The sequence below is a fragment of the Biomphalaria glabrata genome, chromosome 17, assembly GCF_947242115.1.
Source record: "Biomphalaria glabrata chromosome 17, xgBioGlab47.1, whole genome shotgun sequence".
NCBI classification, from domain to species: Eukaryota; Metazoa; Mollusca; class Gastropoda; family Planorbidae; genus Biomphalaria; species Biomphalaria glabrata.
This window is the reverse complement of record NC_074727.1, coordinates 28,072,234-28,092,062: the sequence shown is the minus strand read 5'-3', so window position 1 is coordinate 28,092,062 and position 19,829 is coordinate 28,072,234. Positions and strand designations below refer to the sequence as shown.

Sequence of the window (19,829 nt, the reverse complement as noted above, 5' to 3'; positions counted from 1 at the left end):
GGACTGCATCAGTTATTACCCTTAACATCTTGTACCAACACTTTCAACACAGTTCTTCATAGCATTGAATAAAAACTGTTGTTAGTCTCTTTTGACTGAATGTTTTGAAATATTGCTTTTAGAATAATCTTCGTTTACTTTAAACTTTTTTAAACTTTAAACGTTTAGAGACAATGTTTCTTTAGCCTCTTCATGGTGAGACACAGATATATATACACTTGTACATATTCCACATGCACTAACAGGTGAGACACAGATATATATACACTTGTACATATTCCACATGCACTAACAGGTGAGACACAGATATATATATACACTTGTACATATTCCACATGCACTAACAGGTGACATACAGATATATATTGTTACGAATCTCACTATCCAGGCTCTCTGCAAACTGCACCATACACCACCAACTTAAAGAACTTGACAAGTCAGGGCTCCAAAATAACGTAAAGGTTTAATGTCCATAAATAACAGCCAATACTGTACAATTGGCAGCACGTGGAACAGTACAAATAGCTCTGCGATAACAAATATCTCTCCGCCGTATCAAGTCTTGCACTGGTCCCTCCGTCTCGTTCCGGGCTTGCACTGGGTTCAACAGTTCGGGACTGACTTCACACACTTGGGCTCGTTGTGTCGGACTCGATCACAGACCAAGATCAAGACGCCGTTCGTCTCAACTGTACTTGACAGTACTCCGCACTGAACCGTCGTAATGCTCCGTACAGGACCACACCGTTGAACAGTGCTGTAGTCGACCGTGTTCTGAACTCCTGTCGTAAACCCGCTTTCTGTACCTTCTGTCGTGAACCGTCTTGACTGCGACACCTCCGCTCTTTATATAGGGTCCCTACTGGCCTTCTCGAACCGGACAGAACGCCGCTCGACGTTTCTAGGTGGTTAGGTGACTACAACTCTCGTGACGCTGCGATCCTTCCCGAACCGTCCTGTTGACACGACTCGGCTGACAGTCGTACCTCGTCACGGTTGACCGCTCGTCTAGCGCTGGCCTGGGGCGATTTGCGTCGGCTGACTACACACACACCACTACCCCTCTCTGTGCCACCACCAAGTTTATAACAATATATACACTTGTACATATTCCACATGCACTAACAGGTGAGTCACAGATCTATATACACTTGTACATATTCCACATGCACTAACAGGTGAGTCACAGATATATATATACACTTGTACATATTCCACATGCACTAACAGGTGACACACAGATATATATATATAACGTGAGACATATAAATATATATAACAGGTGAGACACAGATTAGTTTGTCAACGCTGTTCATATTTATGTATTTGATCAAGTCCTAACTGAGTGACTTTAGACTTGAAAACAATGAGGTGAACAACAAACAAAGGTAAACTACAACCCTAACATAAGGTATGTGCTATTTAGACATTGTGCACAATGTTCAGTGTGTTATGTTTACTAGATATGTAAGAATGGAATCTGGCCAGATATCTTATTTTACTATCTGGCCAGCTATTTGGTGCAGTGTATGAGTGAATCTGTTTGTTCCTATGCCTGCAGTGTCTTGACTTTTATTTCTTGTGTGTCTTCTAACTGAACTCAAACCAGTAGAAGATTGAAATGAGACTTACTGAGAAAACAAAGGGTAGACTACACACCATCTCTAACAGAAATATTCTGGAGGAAAACAGCATAAATAGATTTCCCTGTTGAAGAGAACATATTGAGAATATATATACATGCATTTCAATGGCATAGAGAAACCTTTTCATTTCTTGGATTCTTACAGTTTCTTGGAAAACCTTACAGTTTCTTGGAAAACCTTACAGTTTCTTGGAAAACCTTACAGTTTCTTGGATAACCTTATAGTTTCTTGGATAACCTTACAGCTTCTTGGATAACCTTACAGTTTCTTAGATAACCTTACAGTTTCTTGGATAGTCCAATGTTGATTCAAATCTATGACCTCCAAACCTAAACCTCCAGCAAGATGATGGGGATAGTTAAGGGGAGGGCTAGAACCACAGACCAGAGCACATACTACACAACTAGACAAAGTTCCTAGAGAACTGTTTATGGAAATGTACAGTAGAGGCTTGAAGGGAAATCTCTTGTCAATTAAAAAATGAAAGAATGAAAGATCTGTGAGATCTTGCCAATGAAAAAAAGGCAGGTCTTGAACATTGAGTAATCAAGTTTTGTGTTGGCTCCTGGTGGAAGTGCCCATCAAGTAGGTTAGGAGTTGTATTGTTGTTGTTTTCTTTAGATACAAATGATGCTAACCATCTCAAAACCAAGAACAGAGCACAACAGAGAACAGATCCTCAAACTTAAAAAGAGAAATACCTTCAACACCTACATAATTTCTTTCATATATTTGTAGATTTCAAAACATTTTCAACACAGTTTGGCACACTGGGGAACTATGGAAAAATAAAATATCAATCAAAACAATGAAAATAACTTTTACATCCAACTCACTAGTACTTCAAAAGCAACATTGGGAATTGGTTAAACACCCAAAGCTGGAGTCAAGGCTTACTAATACTTTTCAGTGATCTTACATAAAAGGATAATGGAAGATGCTCTTGAAAGTACGGCATGCAATGGTGGGAGAAAAATGACTTGCACTTTGTGGATGTCTAGCTGATGCACATATACAGGTCTGGCAGGAAGAGATAGTGTCTAGCTGATGCACATAGACAGGTCAGACAGGAAGAGATATGTCTAGCTGATGCACATAGACAGGTCAGACAGGAAAAGATAGTGTCTAGCTGATGCACATAGACAGGTCTGTCAGGAAGAGATAGTGTCTAGCTGATGTACATAGACAGGTCAGACAGGAAGAAATAGTGTCTACCTGATGCACATAGACAGGTCTGGCAGGTAGAAATAGTGTCTACCTGATTCACATAGACAGGTCTGTCAGGAAGAGATAGTGTCTAGCTGATGCACAGAGACAGGTCTAGCAGGAAGAAATAGTGTCTAGCTGATGCACATAGACAGGTCAGGCAGGTAGAAATAGCTGGGGTCTAGGTGATGCACAGAGACAATACTCCAAAAGCATGTGGAATGCAAATATATGCCCCAAATCAAACATAATAAGAACAGGGTTTGACCAAGCACACCAAGATCAGAGGTAAAACAACACCAATACGAAGTGACCAATGCTTGTATATTTATAGCTCTGAAGGTACCTGACCTGAATTACTGTCCAGAATCAAACAACAGCAAAGTTCAATACAATTTGGCATAGCCCTCAGCATTGAAATCAGACCAATAAGCCCCTTTGTCATGGGGACATTCTTGTATGCATGCAAAGCGTGAACTTTAACTACAGAAAATGAAAGGAAGATTGGAGCCATGTTCCAGACATGTTCCAGAAGGAGTTGAGACATCTCATACAAAGACTGCATTACAAACATGGAAATCAACAGTACAATGTGCTTACCACACATTATATTTTTCTAATTATGAAGATAATTGATTGAATTAGCAAGTCATTTGTCGCACTGATGTTTCAGGAATATTGTCACATTTTATTTTTAGCTAATCATGTCAGTGTTTAGTGACAGTTACAATTAAGACATTACAAGGTCTCAGAAATTTCCCTTTTCAAGTCTAAGGAAATAGTAACTCAAGTTTGGAAATCTAAGGAAATAGTAACTTCACTAGGCAAGTCTAAGGAAATAGTAACTCAAGTTTGGAAATCTAAGGAAATAGTAACTTCACTAGGCAAGTCTAAGGAAATAGTAACTCAAGTTTGGAAATCTAAGGAAATAGTAACTTCCCTTCCAAAGTCTAAGGAAATAGTAACTATTGCAAGCTTGGCAAGTCTAAGGAAATAGTAACTTCACTTGGCAAGTCTAAGGAAATAGTAACTTCACTTGGCAAGTCTAAGGAAATAGTAACTTCACTTGGTAAGTCTAAGGAAATAGTAACTTCACTAGGCAAGTCTAAGGCAATAATAACTATTGCAAGCTTGGCAAGTCTAAGGAAATAGTAACTTCACTTGACAAGTCTAAGGAAATAGTAACTTCACTTGGCAAGTCTAAGGAAATAGTAACTAAAGTTTGATGGTTAAAAAAAAGGGACCTGATATTCTGTGGTTAAAAGAACTAGATCCTGGAGTTAAGTGGTCTAAAAACATATTACAAGTTTGATGATATAAATTAATAAATAGTGCCTAGAGTTAAGTGGCCTGAATAAATAGTATCTCGAGTTTAGTGGTATAAGTAAATAGATTTAGTATCTGGAGATAAGTGGTCTAAATAAATCATATCTGGAGATAAGGGGTCTAAATAAAAAATATTTGGAGACAAGTGGTCTAAATAAATCATATCTGGAGATAAGTGGTCTAAATAAATCATATCTGGAGATAAATTGTCTAAATAAATCATATCTGGAGATAAATTGTCTAAATAAATCATATCTGGAGATAAATTGTCTAAATAAATACTATTTGGAGGGTCAACATAAATTGTTCCAAGACCTAGAAAGAAAGAGACACAACCTAGAAGTGTTGAGGACAAAGCAATTAATATTGAATAGAAAAAAAAAATATTAAAAAACTCTTAGATTTAGCAGCTAAATGTCTTATTGCTCTATTATCTCATAGATTTAGTGACAAGTACTTCCTAGATAGTTAGAAATACTTGTTATTATGGGACAAGTGCAAGTACTTGCTAGATTGGTAAAAATACTAAGTACTTGTTAAACTAATGTACTTACCCATTGTTCTTCTGATAGCATTGAAGATAATAAAGTAATTGGAGTCAACTTAAAGTGTTGACATATACTAATGATTGATTGTTTTATTTGAGGCACATCGGCACAATTTAGGCCATGTCGTGCCTGCAGTCCCTTAAGGACTACTCTCTCTCTAAACAACAAGGGCCAGATTCTATGCAGTCATATAATTAAAATCAAGGTCTATTCACAGTTAAAATAGTAAAGGTAGTAAAAATTTAAATATTTGGTAAAAATCTAATGTAAATAGTGCATGTTCACAAATTCATATATCAGATCTTCGTAGATAGCCCCACTTCCCGAATAAAGCCCAGTACCTACCCAGGGTCGACATTATCAAATAGTGTTTTTAAATTAGTGGCTCTAAAATATTTCGCCCTGACATCCTGGTATCTGGGGCAATCAACGAGGATATGTTCCACGGTGAGGCGAGAGTCACAGTACTCGCAAAGTGGGGGCTCCTCTCTCTTCAGTACAAAAGAGTGCATGATGTAGGTGTGGCCAATCCTAAGTCTGGACATGGTCGTGCTACCACGCCTTGTCAGACCCTTAGATGTGGGCCGCCACCTGACATCCGCCACAATCTGCCTGAGTTTACTGTGAGTCTCAGCCTCCCATCGGTTCTGCCACTCTCGATAGGTGGCAGAGGCAATACTTTGTCTCAGGTCCGAGTAGGGAATTTGGGTTCCTGACACCGCATGATTTAGGGCTCTCTTTGCTTCTCTGTCTGCGGCTTCGTTTCCCTCAATGCCAACATGGGAGGGGACCCAGATGAAGGTGACATCCCTACGGTCGGCTGTTATTTGGTCCAACAGCTTCAGGCTCTTATGTACCAATGGGATGTCAGTCTTCATCCACCCCAAAGCTTGCAATGCAGATTTGGAGTCGGAGCAGATTATAAATTTACTCCTTTCTGATGCTTTTACGGCCATAAGTGCAAGCAATATTGCGTGCAATTCGGCCGTAAAGATGGAGCAGCCATCAGGGAGTCTACGGGAGATTGTTTTGTTCCGAAAGGAGCAGGCACACGCGACCTTTCCCTCCATTTTGGATCCGTCTGTGTAGATGGTGCCACAATCTCCGTAGCTCTCCTGCAGTTCCCTAAAGTGGACTTGTAGTATGCTTGGGTCTGTATTTTCTTTTTTGAAATTAAGGAGGGATAAATTTAATTTGGGTTTATTCATTAGCCAAGGAGGGTTCTGAGGGGTTTCTATTTTAGAGATTTGGTCAATGGGTGGGGTTAAATTTTGGATGGGTTCTCTCATTCGAAGGCCCAACAGCTGTATGACGTTAGGCCTTCGATTGTATAATTCTACCTATGTGGGGTTAAATATGGAGTCAAAAGCAGGGTTCGTGGGGTAGGATTTTAGCTTGACTATATACTGCATTGCAAGATTTTTCATTCTTATATCCATGGGGAGTTCTCCAGCCTCCACATGGAGACTTGGGATAGGTGATGTACGAAACGCGCCGAGACAGAGACGCAGGGCAGCATTTTGTATTGGTTCCAGTATTTTTAGGTACGACTTCCTTGCTGCTCCATATATTATGGATCCGTAGTCTAGCTTGGATCAAATTAGACTCCGATAGAGCAGCAGCAAGGTATCTCTGTCAGCTCCCCAGTCCGTATGGCTGAGTACTCTTAGTATGTTTAATGACTTTTGGCATTTCTTCTTAAGTTCCTTAATGTGGGGGAGAAAATTAAATTTGGAATCTAAGGTGAGGCCTAAAAATTTTGTAGTTTTCACGACATCTTCTTTTTGTGTATAAATAGTTCAGGGTCTGGGTGGAGTCCCCTTAGATTACAAAAATGCATACTAACTGTTTTGGAGTCTGAGAATTTGAAACCATTATAGTTTGCCCAACCCTGAATTTTGTTTAAACATAACTGTAATTTTCTTTCTAAGGTGTTCATGTTTTTCCCATAAGTAAGAATGACAAAGTCATCAACATACAAAGAGCACTCTATGCCAGGGGACAGCGCATTTATGATGCTATTTATTTTAATGTTGAACAGGGTGACTGACAGAATGCTGCCCTGGGGTACACCCATTTCCTGGTCATGAGTGTCAGAAGCGGAGTTGCCCACTCGAACCTGAAATTTTCGATCTTTCAGGAATTCCTCCACAAAACGGGGGAGGTGTCCCTTAAGCCCCATAAGCGCCAGGTCACATAGAATGCCATGTTTCCAGGTTGTGTCATAGGCCTTTTCTATATCGAAGAATACAGCTACTAGATGTTCTCTTCTAAGTATGCATTTCTAATATAAGCTTCCAGCCTTACCAGGTGGTCAGTTGTTGTCCGCCCCTGCCGGAATCCGCACTGGTAGTTTGAGATCACTTTATTCCTTTCCAGGTACCAGACCAGCCTACTGTTAATCATTCTTTCCATGGTTTTGCAGATGCAGCTTGTTAGTGCTATTGGTCGATAGTTAGCTGGGTCAGAGCCGTCTCTTCCTGGTTTAGGTATCGGTATAACTGTGGCTTTCCTCCAGCTGTTTGGGAAAGCGCCTGTTTGCCACACACAGTTATAGACCCCTAGCAGGACTGCCAATGAGGGTTCGGGAAGGTGCTTGAGGAACTGGTAATGGATTTCGTCTTCTCCAGGCGCTGTGTCATGTGACTTGTCCAGCGATTCCCTCAGTTCCTCAAGCGAGAACGGTTTGTTGTAGTCTTCATTGTTCTCTGACCTGAAATCAATTGGGTGTCTTTCCTCCCTGGTTTTGACTTTTTGGAACTCTGGCAAGTAGTGTGCAGTGGATGATTTTTCTGCTATTGAGGATGCAAGGCAGTCAGCTATTGCTCTGGGGGACGTGACAGTTCGTCCTTGGTTTTTCAAATGCCCTATTGCATTTGATTCTTTCCCTTTGATTCGCCTTACTGCCTTCCAAACCGCTCTAGCAGAAGTTTTGGCATCCAGACTGCCGACAAAACTTCTCCAGGAATTCCTTTTGGCTGACCGTATGGTTTGTCTAGCCTTTGCTCTAGCTATCCTGAATAGCTTTAGGTTTTCCTGGGAAGGATTCTTTATAAATGCAGCCAGTCGTTTTTTCCTATCGCCAATAGCACTTTTGCAAGCTGTATCAAACCATGGTTTGCTAGGCCGTTTTGGATTTGCAGAGGTTAGGAGTACAACTTTCCTGGCTATACTTAGTAGCTTGCTAGCAAAGGTATCAGCTGGGTTCTGTTCCTTGAGGATATTTTCTGTGATATCCTCGGAGCATCTTTTTTGGAATTGTTCCCAATCGGCCTTATTCAGTTTCCACCGCTGAGGTCGTCCTAATGAAGGGAAATTGTTAGTAATGATGATTGGGAAGTGATCACTTCCCCGTAGATCATTGCTAACTGACCATTTAAAGTCGTCCAGAAGTCCGGGGATGCATACGGTGAGGTCAATGCATGTGAGTGATCCAGTTCCTGGGTGCAAGTAGGTCGGTGATGCATCATTAAGTATGCATAAATCATGTTGTAGGAAGATATCCTCCAGCATACGACCTCTTGTGTCGGTATTGTTGGATCCCCACATGGTGTTATGGGCATTGAAATCCCCAAGGATTAAATAAGGCCAGGGGAGTTGTTTCAATAGGTCCTCCATGTCTGTTCGGTTTAATGGAGCGCCTGGTGGTAGATACAGGCTGCAGCAAGTGATAACCTTGTGAAGGGTTATATCCTAGCTGCTACGGCCTGTAGTGTGGTCTGTAGTTCTACCCTCTCATGGGGGATGCTATCCTTCACAAGGATACAGACTCCACCTGATGCTCTCTCTGCATCCTCAACATTCTTGCTGTAAGCACGGTAGCTTCGGAAGCTGATGCAATCTTTCAGAAATGTTTCCTGTAAGCAGACAGCTACAGGAGTCTCAGAGTCCATCAGTAGCTGCATTTCCTCGTAATTGGCCTTGAGGCCTCTACAATTCCACTGTAAAATTCTGGAATCCATGGCTTATTCTAGATGACCTACTTGGAGCTATTTGGCCTTGGGAGGCCCCCGGAGGGGTTTCTCTTTATTCCAGTGACCTTGGTATTTTTATTCTTGGGTTTGGATGGAGAAGAGGACAACCCCCTTTTGGGGGAAGTCTTTCTCTCTGGAGAGGGGAGATCTCTCTGGTTAGAGTGGAGGTTATTTCCTCCTCTCTCACCTCGGGCATCCTCTCCGCTTTGATTTCTCCCCTTAGGGAGTTGGTCAACCTCTAACTCGGTAGAGGTTGGGGTATCTGGCTGGGTTCTCTGAGGAGAACCTGTGTCAGACATGATGTCTCCGGGTTCTCCCGGAGTATTGGTTTTGACATGCTGCTCAGTCTCCATGCTCTCATCAGCGAGCACAGAGAACCTGTTCTTTAGCATGACAACAGGGCTTTCTTGTTTCTTCAGAGGTGTGTTCTTTGGCGGTGTTTTCTTCTGAGTTGGAGGAGGAGGAGGGGGTGGTGGGGTCAATGTGTCCGTCTCTGTGGCTATGGATCTTCCTTTCTTAGCAACAGCCTGGGTGTAGGTCTTTGTCAAGCCGAATTGGCCCTTGGGTAGGGCCAGTACAGCCAATTTCACCTGGCTAAAGGTACATCCGTTTCTTGCCTTGTACTCCACACAGGGCAGTCCTTGGAGTAGGCTGAGTGGCCAGCTTGACAGTTTGGGCATTTGAACTGGGCTGTGCAGCCCTTGTCCTCATGACCCTCTCCAGCACATCTGGCACACACAGTGTTCCTCTTGCAGACTGCCGCGCCGTGTCCATAACCCTGGCACTTGAAGCACCTCATGGGGTTAGGTATGTAGGGCCTCACTGGAACTCGTAGGTATCCTGCCTTCACATACTCTGGCGGTGTCCTAGTTCTGAATGTGAGGATAATAGTGGCGGTTTTGACCTCCTCACCCTCCCTGCGCCTGGTAATGCGCCGGGCATGGGTGACTCCTTCAATGCCCTCCACTATTTCCTTCTCGGAACATTCCAGTAGGTCCCTAGAGCTGATTACACCTCTGCTGGTGTTCAGACTCTTGTGTGGCATGACTTCCACTTGGAGATCACAGAGTCTTCTGCATCTTAAAAGCCCATCAGAGTGTGTCTTGCTGTCTACTTCTACAAGGAGTTCCATTGATTTGTGTAGCTTAGACACACTCTTGGGCTCTCCCACTACTGATTTGAGTCCCTTATAGATAATAAAAGGGCTCAACTTTGTCAGGCTTTTTCCCTCCTCTGTGCACCTAACCACCAGAAATGATGGCCAGGTGGCACAGCTTTTTGGGACCTCCTCTTTTTTATCATCAATTCGACGTTTCTTGCCCAGACATAGGTCTGGGGCAAGTAGTTTTGTGTGTGTTTTTTTGTCCATATATATTTTGGTTAATTCGGCACCTGTGCTCCCCACCCGCCATCGAGTAGAACAAGGGGACGGGCCATTCGGATGTCCAGAATGAGCCCGCCAGGGCTACACAGGTGCTATACTCAGTCAGCTGCTACATCGGACATGTGTCCGATACAGCAGCTCCCTGATTGACCCTCCAGCCACCGCCCTCCAGCAAAGGTCGACGACGCGGGCCATCTGGGTCTCAGGTCTAGGGGAACTTGGAGCCAAAGTATTGTGTTGTTGTGGTTTATCCTTAGATAGCCACCACTCAAACACTAGGATCTCTTTATCCCCCCTTACCCGTCGCAGTCCACGGCAAACGGACTGGTCTAGGACGTAGTGAGAATTAAAAGTTAAGGAGACAGTGTGATGATCAATGAAGGCAGACTTAGGAAAAGAGGAGGCAGACACAATGATAGAAAAGAAGTAGGGCACTTTTGAGCTCCAAAAGTGCTAAGGAAAGAGGAGCGCAGTTTAACGTCATGTCTCGGGACGAACATATACTAATACCTCATCATAAAACAAAAACACATTGATTTTAAGATTTTTATAAAGGAATGTCTTTATGTATCTAAGTTTGAAATGTTGACCCACACACTGACAAAATCAATACAACAGGTCCATTGTTTGTTTGTTATTCCATGTATTAGTTAGGCTGAAATTTAAGAAACTATGTCATCCATGTGCACTGTGTTATTTGGACCCTATCTCAAATGTCATCCATGTGCACTGTGTTATTTGGACCCTATCTCAAATGTCATCCATGTGCACTGTGTTATTTGGACCCTATCTCAAATGTCATCCATGTGCACTGTGTTATTTGGACCCTATCTCAAATGTCATCCATGTGCACTGTGTTATTTGGACCCTATCTCAAATGTCATCCATGTGCACTGTGTTATTTGGACCCTATCTCAAATGTCATCCATGTGCACTGTGTTATTTGGACCCTATCTCAAATGTCATCCGTGTGCACTGTGTTATTTGGACCCTATCTCAAATGTCATCCATGTGCACTGTGTTATTTGGACCCTATCTCAAATGTCATCCATGTGCACTGTGTTATTTGGACCCTATCTCAAATGTAATCCATGTGCACTGTGTTATTTGGACCCTATCTCAAATGTCATCCATGTGCAGTGTTATTTGGACCCTATCTCAAATGTCATCCATGTGCACTGTGTTATTTGGACCCTATCTCAAATGTCATCCATGTGCACTGTGTTATTTGGACCCTATCTCAAATGTCATCCATGTGCACTGTGTTATTTGGACCCTATCTCAAATGTCATCCATGTGCACTGTGTTATTTGGACCCTATCTCAAATGTCATCCATGTGCACTGTGTTATTTGGACCCTATCTCAAATGTTTAGAGGATGGACTCACCTTGACAGTTACACCAACAATGATACATGTCTTCAGCAATGTGACTGCAGCCAAGAAAACTTGAATGGCCCACAACCATAATGGACGCCTAACCCACAACAAAACATGCCTGTGGATAAGCCAAGAAACAGTCTCAAAACAACGTAGATATGTTTGCATTGAAACTAATCCTAGAGAAAAGTAAAGTCTTAGTCTAATGTAAAATAACAAGAGAGCCAACAGTTTCAGCACACAGAAATCTGACAAGAAAACAAACATTACCAGTTAATGTCTGTAGATGTAAATCCATTTTCTCCACCTTCTGTTTTACTGGTAGTGTTACAAGGGACACCATGACTGAGGACCAAACCATTCAGTTGTTTAGAGAGAGACATACAGAGAGACATAGAGGCGAAACAAAAGTAGTTACAGATGTATGTATAGACAAGCTGCTACCCATGCTAACCTATGTCAAAAATGTTGATCTAGTCATTCTATTGTATCCCTGGTTTCAAATTGATTTCTTTTAAGCCCCCCCCTCCTTTTCCCCTCAGATCAATAAGAAACAACTCATAGTAACATCACCAACAAGAAATTCCACAAGTGTACTCCTGTTCTCTCAGGAAGTGATCAACTTGTAGACATAAGGGGGGGGGGTGATCAACTTGTAGACATGGGGGGGGGGGTGATCAACTTGTAGACAAACATTGGGAGTGATGACCACCAAAAGACAGCTGAAATGAGAATTGTGTACCTCCACTGAATTGCTTGTTCATAATGGTATTGGAAATGTTGGAGTCACTCTGCAGTTTGACAACCAATACAGTAATCATACAAATACCTTACAACATCTGGCAGAGCATCATTTAGGTTTTTTTAAGGCAATATTTACATTGCAGGTGGAACAAATGGAAGGCTAACAGCATCTTGACAAACATCCATAGATTTGTTTAAAAATGTTATCATCTTGTACTTTATGCTAGAGACTTCTAAATCCCAGTAGTCAAACAATTTCAATGTCTGCTATACATGTGATCCCAGTAGCAACAAGTTCAATATCTGTTATACATGTGATCCCAGCAGTCAAACAAGTTCAATGTCTGCTATACATGTGATCCCAGCAGTCAAACAAGTTCAATATCTGCTATACATGTGATCCTAGTAGTCAAACAAGTTCAATGTCTGCTATACATTGATCCTAGTAGTCAAACAAGTTCAATGTCTGCTATACATGTGATCCCAGCAGTCAAACAAGTTCAATATCTGCTATACATGTGATCCTAGTAGTCAAACAAGTTCAATGTCTGCTATACATGTGATCCTAGTAGTCAAACAAGTTCAATGTCTGCTATACATTTGATCCCAGTAGCAACAAGTTCAATATCTGTTATACATGTGATCCCAGCAGTCAAACAAGTTCAATGTCTGCTATACATGTGATCCCAGCAGTCAAACAAGTTCAATATCTGCTATACATGTGATCCTAGTAGTCAAACAAGTTCAATGTCTGCTATACATTGATCCTAGTAGTCAAACAAGTTCAATGTCTGCTATACAAGTGATACCAGTAGCAACAAGGTGGTCTCATGGCATCCCTAAACTGTTCATCAGCATGCTCAAAGTGTTGTTGTGTGTGTGTTTTAATGATATCTCAATGAGCAGCCACTATGTTCAGTTGGACAGATTGCTACAATCATTGTTTTAATGGTGTCTCAATGAGCAGCCACTATGTTCAGTTGGTCAGATTGATACAATCATTGTTTTGATGGTGTCTCAATGAGCAGCCACTATGTTCAGTTGGACAGATTGATACAATCATTGTTTTGATGGTGTCTCAATGAGCAGCCACTATGTTCAGTTGGACAGATTGATACAATCATTGTTTTGATGGTGTCTCAGTGAGCAGCCACTATGTTCAGTTGGTCAGATTGATACAATCATTGTTTTGATGGTGCAAACAATTTTCAATTCAGAATCCAGGGGGGGGGGGAGCCTGCGGGCATATGGTCATCCTAAAAACATAATGCTCTAGAACATTCATATAGACTTGTATTACATACAGGGCACACTGCTGTGGGTCATCCAAAAGACTTGTACTACATACAGGGCATACTGCTGTGGGTCATTCATATAGACTTGTACTACATACAGGGCACACTGCTGTGGGTCATCCAAAAGACTTGTACTACATACAGGGCATACTGCTGTGGGTCATTCATATAGACTTGTACTACATACAGGGCACACTGCTGTGGGTCATCCAAAAGACTTGTACTACATACAGGGCATACTGCTGTGGGTCATTCATATAGACTTGTACTACATACAGGGCACACTGCTGTGGGTCATCCATATAGACTTGTACTACATACAGGGCATACTACTGTGGGTCATTCATATAGTCTTGTACTACATACAGGGCATACTGCTGTGGGTCATTCATATAGACTTGTACTACATACAGTACACACTGCTGTGGGTCAGACAGACTTGTACTACATACAGGGCACACTGCTGTGGGTCATCCAAAAGACTTGTACTACATACAGGGCACACTGCTGTGGGTCATCAAGACTGCATTTTCATGATACAAAAGAAAAGCTATTCTTTTGTATCAAGAAAATGCAGTTAAAATTGTTATAGTTGGTATTTTCGATAAGGTCACGAATAGCGTCAGGAATAGCGTCAGGAATAGCGTCAGGAATAGCGCCATAGCCTAAGGATAAAATATATTCTAGATATTTTTTGTTTAATGTTCTTCAATTGTCTGCCATGTCAAAAAGTGTCTGTCTAGTTGAACATGTCCCAGTACTTACCAAGCATACTGCTGTGGGTCATCCAGACAGACCCTTACAACATACAGGGCACACATGATCACTTTGGCTGTGATATATACAATAGAAATATTGATTCCTGGAAGAAATAAAAATAGGTTGATGCCATTTAACTACATGGTTAGACAAGGATATACAAACATCTATCTAGACAAGGACATACAAACATCTACCTAGACAAGGATATACAAACATCTACCTAGACAAGGATATACAAACATCTATCTAGACAAGGATATACAAACATCTATCTAGACAAGGATATACAAACATCTATCTAGACAAGGATATACAAACATCTATCTAGACAAGGATATACAAACATCTATCTAGACAAGGACACAAAAATCTAAAATGATAGCCAAGGATACAAACTATCTAGACAATGATAGAAACATCTATCTAGACAAGGATAGAAACATCTATCTAGACAAGGACAGAAACATCTATCTAGACAAGGATAGAAACATCTATCTAGACAAGGATACAAAAAATATATATCTAGATAAAGATATAAGCATCTATCTAGACAAGGATACAAAACATCTATCTAGACAAGGATACAAAACATCTATCTAGACAAGGATACAAAACATCTATCGAGACAAGGATACAAAACATCTATCTAGACAAGGATACAAAACATCTATCTAGACAAGGATACAAAACATCTATCGAGACAAGGATACAAAACATCTATCTAGACAAGGATACAAAACATCTATCGAGACAAGGATACAAAACATCTATCGAGACAAGGATACAAAACATCTATCTAGACAAGGATACAAAACATCTATCGAGACAAGGATACAAATAAATATCTAGATAAAGATATAAACATCTATCTAGACAAGGATACAAAACATCTATCGAGACAAGGATACAAAACATCTATCTAGACAAGATAACAAACATCTATCGAGACAAGGTTCCAAACATCTATCTAGACAAGGTTACAAACATCTATCTAGACAAGGTTACAAACATCTATCTAGACAAGGTTACAAACATCTATCTAGACAAGATTACAAACATCTATCGAGACAAGGTTACAAACATCTATCTAGACAAGGTTACAAACATCTATCTAGACAAGATTACAAACATCTATCGAGACAAGGTTACAAACATCTATCTAGACAAGGTTACAAACATCTATCTAAACATCTCTTGGATGAATAGGGCCCACAAGGTGAAATACCCCAAGACATAGTGTCTGTTCAAGATCATCTCGCCAAATTGAAAGTATTTGTGTGTGTGTGTGTGTGTGTTAGAGACAGTTTTCCAAACGTTTCCATCAGTTTTTGCTCCAGGAATGTGCAACTTGACTAGAGGAATTGTTTTAAAACAAAAACAACTTTTTGTGAACACGGGAACGGACAGAGTTGAAGGCCTCTCTACACTGAGCTCCCCCCCCCCCCCCCATAGACTAGCTTTATTGGTTGTACCCTTCTGCCAAATACAAGATGACCTTCCAATCAAAGTTAACTAGGAAGCGAGCTCCCCAAATGAAGGTCAACTAGGCTCCCCAAGCAAGGTCAACTAGGCTCCCCAATAAAGGTCAACTAGGAGGTCAACTAGGCTCCCCAAGCAAGGTGAAGACGTGATGCTACAAGACCCACTTCTGTTGTCCATCCAGATCGAGAGTTTTTAGTAGCGCGGCCCATCAATGGTCAAGAACAAAAAGAAATGGATCTGCGAATTTCTCAACAATTGATTGAGTATTTAAAACATAATTTATATTTTAAACATAATATTATATTTATTATATTATATTTATAAAACATCATGTCTTTACGTCACTTCCTGCACACGTAAACTCAGTAGCGGCCCTAGGGGGTGGCAAGTGGGGCAACAGCCCCAGGCCCCGCGATCTTAGATTTCCTTGTCACCTTCAGCTTCGGAATCCAGTTCAGTTCTCATTAACTGGGACTTGTGACTCAATCTTTTGGAAGCCTTCCCGGCATCTGTAGAATACCAATTACCATGCAAGTTCTCAGCATATTTTTGGTTGCTAACACTGTTCAGTTTCAGTAAAAACAGCAATTATGACCTGTCGATTCTACGAGGCTATCATTGTTTAACAGTTCACCTTGGCCTCAAAAAAAAAAAAGTAGCCGGAAGCGACCAATTATCATCCAATCGGATTTGAATAGGAAAACGTGTAGAAATCAAATCAAATTGAAGCCAGTGGCAAGGCTGCTACATGTCACGTTTGAAACCAAGTTTGACCTGACAACCCATCAAGGAATATACTTTGTGTGTGTACTTTCTTTAACGCTGCCTCGGTATTTCCTATACGTACACTAGTTTGTGGATACCAACAGCATCAGAAGACTTTCATCTCCTAAATCAGGGGTGGGCAACCTTTTTGGATCGAGGGCCGCATTTCTTTAAATTTGGGAATGGCGGGCCGCATATGTATATACAACTTAGAAAGATACTCTAGCTAACTTTTAATTCATAGTTACACTGTATTATATTCACGTTTCTTTTTTTCTACACTCCATGTTAAGGAATTACAAGAGGAGTTAGCAATTTTTGAAATCAATTAATAATTTTTTTAATTGCTGTTGTCTTTTTATATTACAATAACCCCACTAATATACAGTTGTACTTAATGTGCAGTATTTTACTTCTTACACTCGTGCATAATGTTCGGAACTGTGGAACTAGCTTACTAGTTGTTACCCTTGTGACTGCTGTCAAATTACAGTCAAAGTCGACCAGTAATTATACTTGTTTAGTTCCCCCCCCCACCCAAAATATAATGATTGTTCACTGGATGAGACAATATATGTTCCGGAAGTTAAATGTCGGGACGAGCGAAACTTGCCCTTTTGGAGCATCACCAGAGAATGCTGACCATGTCCTTCAATGGTGCATACTAAATCAGAGACCCGAACAGGACTCTGGCCCTAAAGCCCTCCTATAGAACCAAAACTATTCGGAGAACTGCCTGATCTGGAAACCATGACAAAACCTGTTTTCTTTTTGCTTGCTTGTAGAAATGGGAGAGCCTTGTTTGAAAAGATTTAACATCCATTTACATTTCATATGCAAAAGACTCATTGCAATAGCGATTATGAAACATGAAATCTGTCTTCCACTCTTTAGAAATATTGGTAACAAAGTCACAGTCAATGTCCTTCAAGTAACGTAACAATTTCTTCCTTGAGATTTTACAGTGTTCTCGTTTGCCTTGCCCATGCTATGATAGAGGAAATATTGGATTATTTTATTCATAATCGAAGCTACCTGTGGTTAATACATCATGGCCCTAGCAAGTTTGATTATTATATTTTTCTCTTGATATTAAGAAGCTGAAATTGTATGAAGCTTTGTGCAAACTTTCCTGTTTCAATGACATGGTAGGGGTATTTAAAAAAAACACACCATTTTACTCAGTCAAAGATCGAGCTCCACCAGTTGTCACCCTTGCCATCTTGTTCCAAGCAGACCCAACATTCAACACAGTTCTTTATAGCATTGAATAAATACTGATCAGATATTGTGTCTTGAATGAAGTGTATTGATGTATAGCCAATAAGCATAGTCTTCATTTGCTTGAAACTTTTTATAATGACAGTTTCAATAATTTATATTTATATTATTTTTAATAATTTTGCATTTTTATAAGTATATACTGTGGGCACACCTGACCTCTGTATGTGTCGGCGGGCCGCATTAAACACTCCAGCGGGCCGCATGTGGCCCGCGGGCCTTAATTTGCCCACCCCTGTCCTAAATAACAATTTCCCATTTTCCTAATAATCTTTACATGCCAACCGTTTCTAATGTGACACCTGTGACGGGGCAACGAGCTATTGGTCTACACAGGCTGCGACGTCAATGTTGAGGCCTACTATAACAATTGGTCTGGATTGACACGTGATTGCGCGCTCTACGATTATTTCGGCCAATCAGCATTCAGAAAGTTTTTCATTATATATTTTGGAAACCCGTGGTATAGCCCTTCCGCATAAGTCCAGGGACAACTGTAGAGGCTTTTATCTCACACCTTGTTCTTAAAGAACAATTTCGCTTCGGCATTCGAACCGCGTATCGGGAGAGAAGATACATAGTATTATTATTAGAGGAAAGTTCCGTGACTGAATCCGTCTGTAGCCGTCTAAGCAACGATTTGGTTCTTGAGAGTACTCTGGTTAATAGTCACTTTCCGACTTCAGCGTGCTTAGCAGAAATTATTATCTAGTTTATTGATTTTTCATGCAAAAAGTTTCTGAGTCATTAGTTAGGTTTATTACCCTTAAAAGGCGAAATCTTTCATGCAGAACAGTCACTATACAGTATGTAATTAGTGACACAGGCCAATAGTACAGGTACCTACACGTAAGGTTACAATGTGAAGTAATTAGTGACACAGGCCAATAGTACAGGAACCTACACGTAAGGTACAATGTGAAGTAATTAGTGACACAGGCCAATAGTACAGGTACCTACACGTAAGGTTACAATGTGAAGTAATTAGTGACACAGGCCAATAGTACAGGTACCTACACGTAAGGTACAATGTGAAGTAATTAGTGACACAGGCCAATAGTATAGGTACCTACACGTAAGGTACAATGTGAAGTAATTAGTGACACAGGCCAATAGTACAGGTACCTACACGTAAGGTTACAATGTGAAGTAATTAGTGACACAGGCTAATAGTACAGGTACCTACACGTAAGGTACAATGTGAAGTAATTAGTGACACAGGCCAATAGTACAGGTACCTACACGTAAGGTACAATGTGAAGTAATTAGTGACACAGGCCAATAGTACAGGTACCTACACGTAAGGTTACAATGTGAAGTAATTAGTGACACAGGCCAATAGTACAGGTACCTACACGTAAGGTTACAATGTGAAGTAATTAGTGACACAGGCCAATAGTACAGGTACCTACACGTAAGGTACAATGTGAAGTAACACAAAAAAAAGGACTACAGCGTTAGACGAGCTCCTTAGCGTGATGTGGTACGGTATATATAGGCCCCACATAGGACACTCGCCCAGGGCCCCGCGCTCTGCTAAGGTCCTCTCTGCCCGCAAATGACACTCGCCCAGTGCCCCGCGCTCTGCTAAGGTCCTCTCTGCCCGCATATGACACTCGCCCAGGGCCCCGCGCTCTGCTAAGGTCCTCTCTGCCCGCATATGACACTCGCCCAGGGCCCCGCGCTCTGCTAAGGTCCTCTCTGCCCGCATATGACACTCGCCCAGGGCCCCGCGCTCTGCTAAGGTCCTCTCTGCCCGCATATGACACTCGCCCAGGGCCCCGCGCTCTGCTAAGGTCCTCTCTGCCCGCATATGACACTCGCCCAGGGCCCCGCGCTCTGCTAAGGTCCTCTCTGCCCGCATATGACACTCGTCCAGGGCCCCGCGCTCTGCTAAGGTCCTCTCTGCCCGCATATGACACTCGCCCAGGGCCCCGCGCTCTGCTAAGGTCCTCTCTGCCCGCATATGACACTCGCCCAGGTCCCCGCGCTCTGCTAAGGTCCTCTCTGCCCGCATATGACACTCGCCCAGGGCCC

The 19,829-nt window shown here is 41.6% G+C and overlaps 1 protein-coding gene across 4 annotated transcripts in view; it reads right to left on the bottom strand.

The window, feature by feature from the left end:
• Positions 1-19,829, bottom strand: part of LOC106052506 (potassium channel subfamily T member 2-like) — a 138,783-nt gene that overhangs the window by 85,793 nt on the left and 33,161 nt on the right. For all 4 annotated transcript variants that reach the window (XM_056016391.1, XM_056016390.1, XM_056016392.1 and 1 more), the window contains exons 4-7: positions 14,268-14,364; positions 11,734-11,808; positions 11,473-11,581; positions 1,633-1,707 (exon numbers count right to left, since the gene is read on the bottom strand). In XM_056016391.1, the coding sequence (XP_055872366.1) occupies positions 1,633-1,707; positions 11,473-11,581; positions 11,734-11,808; positions 14,268-14,364 (356 nt within the window). The remainder of the gene's footprint in view (positions 1-1,632; positions 1,708-11,472; positions 11,582-11,733; positions 11,809-14,267; positions 14,365-19,829) is intronic.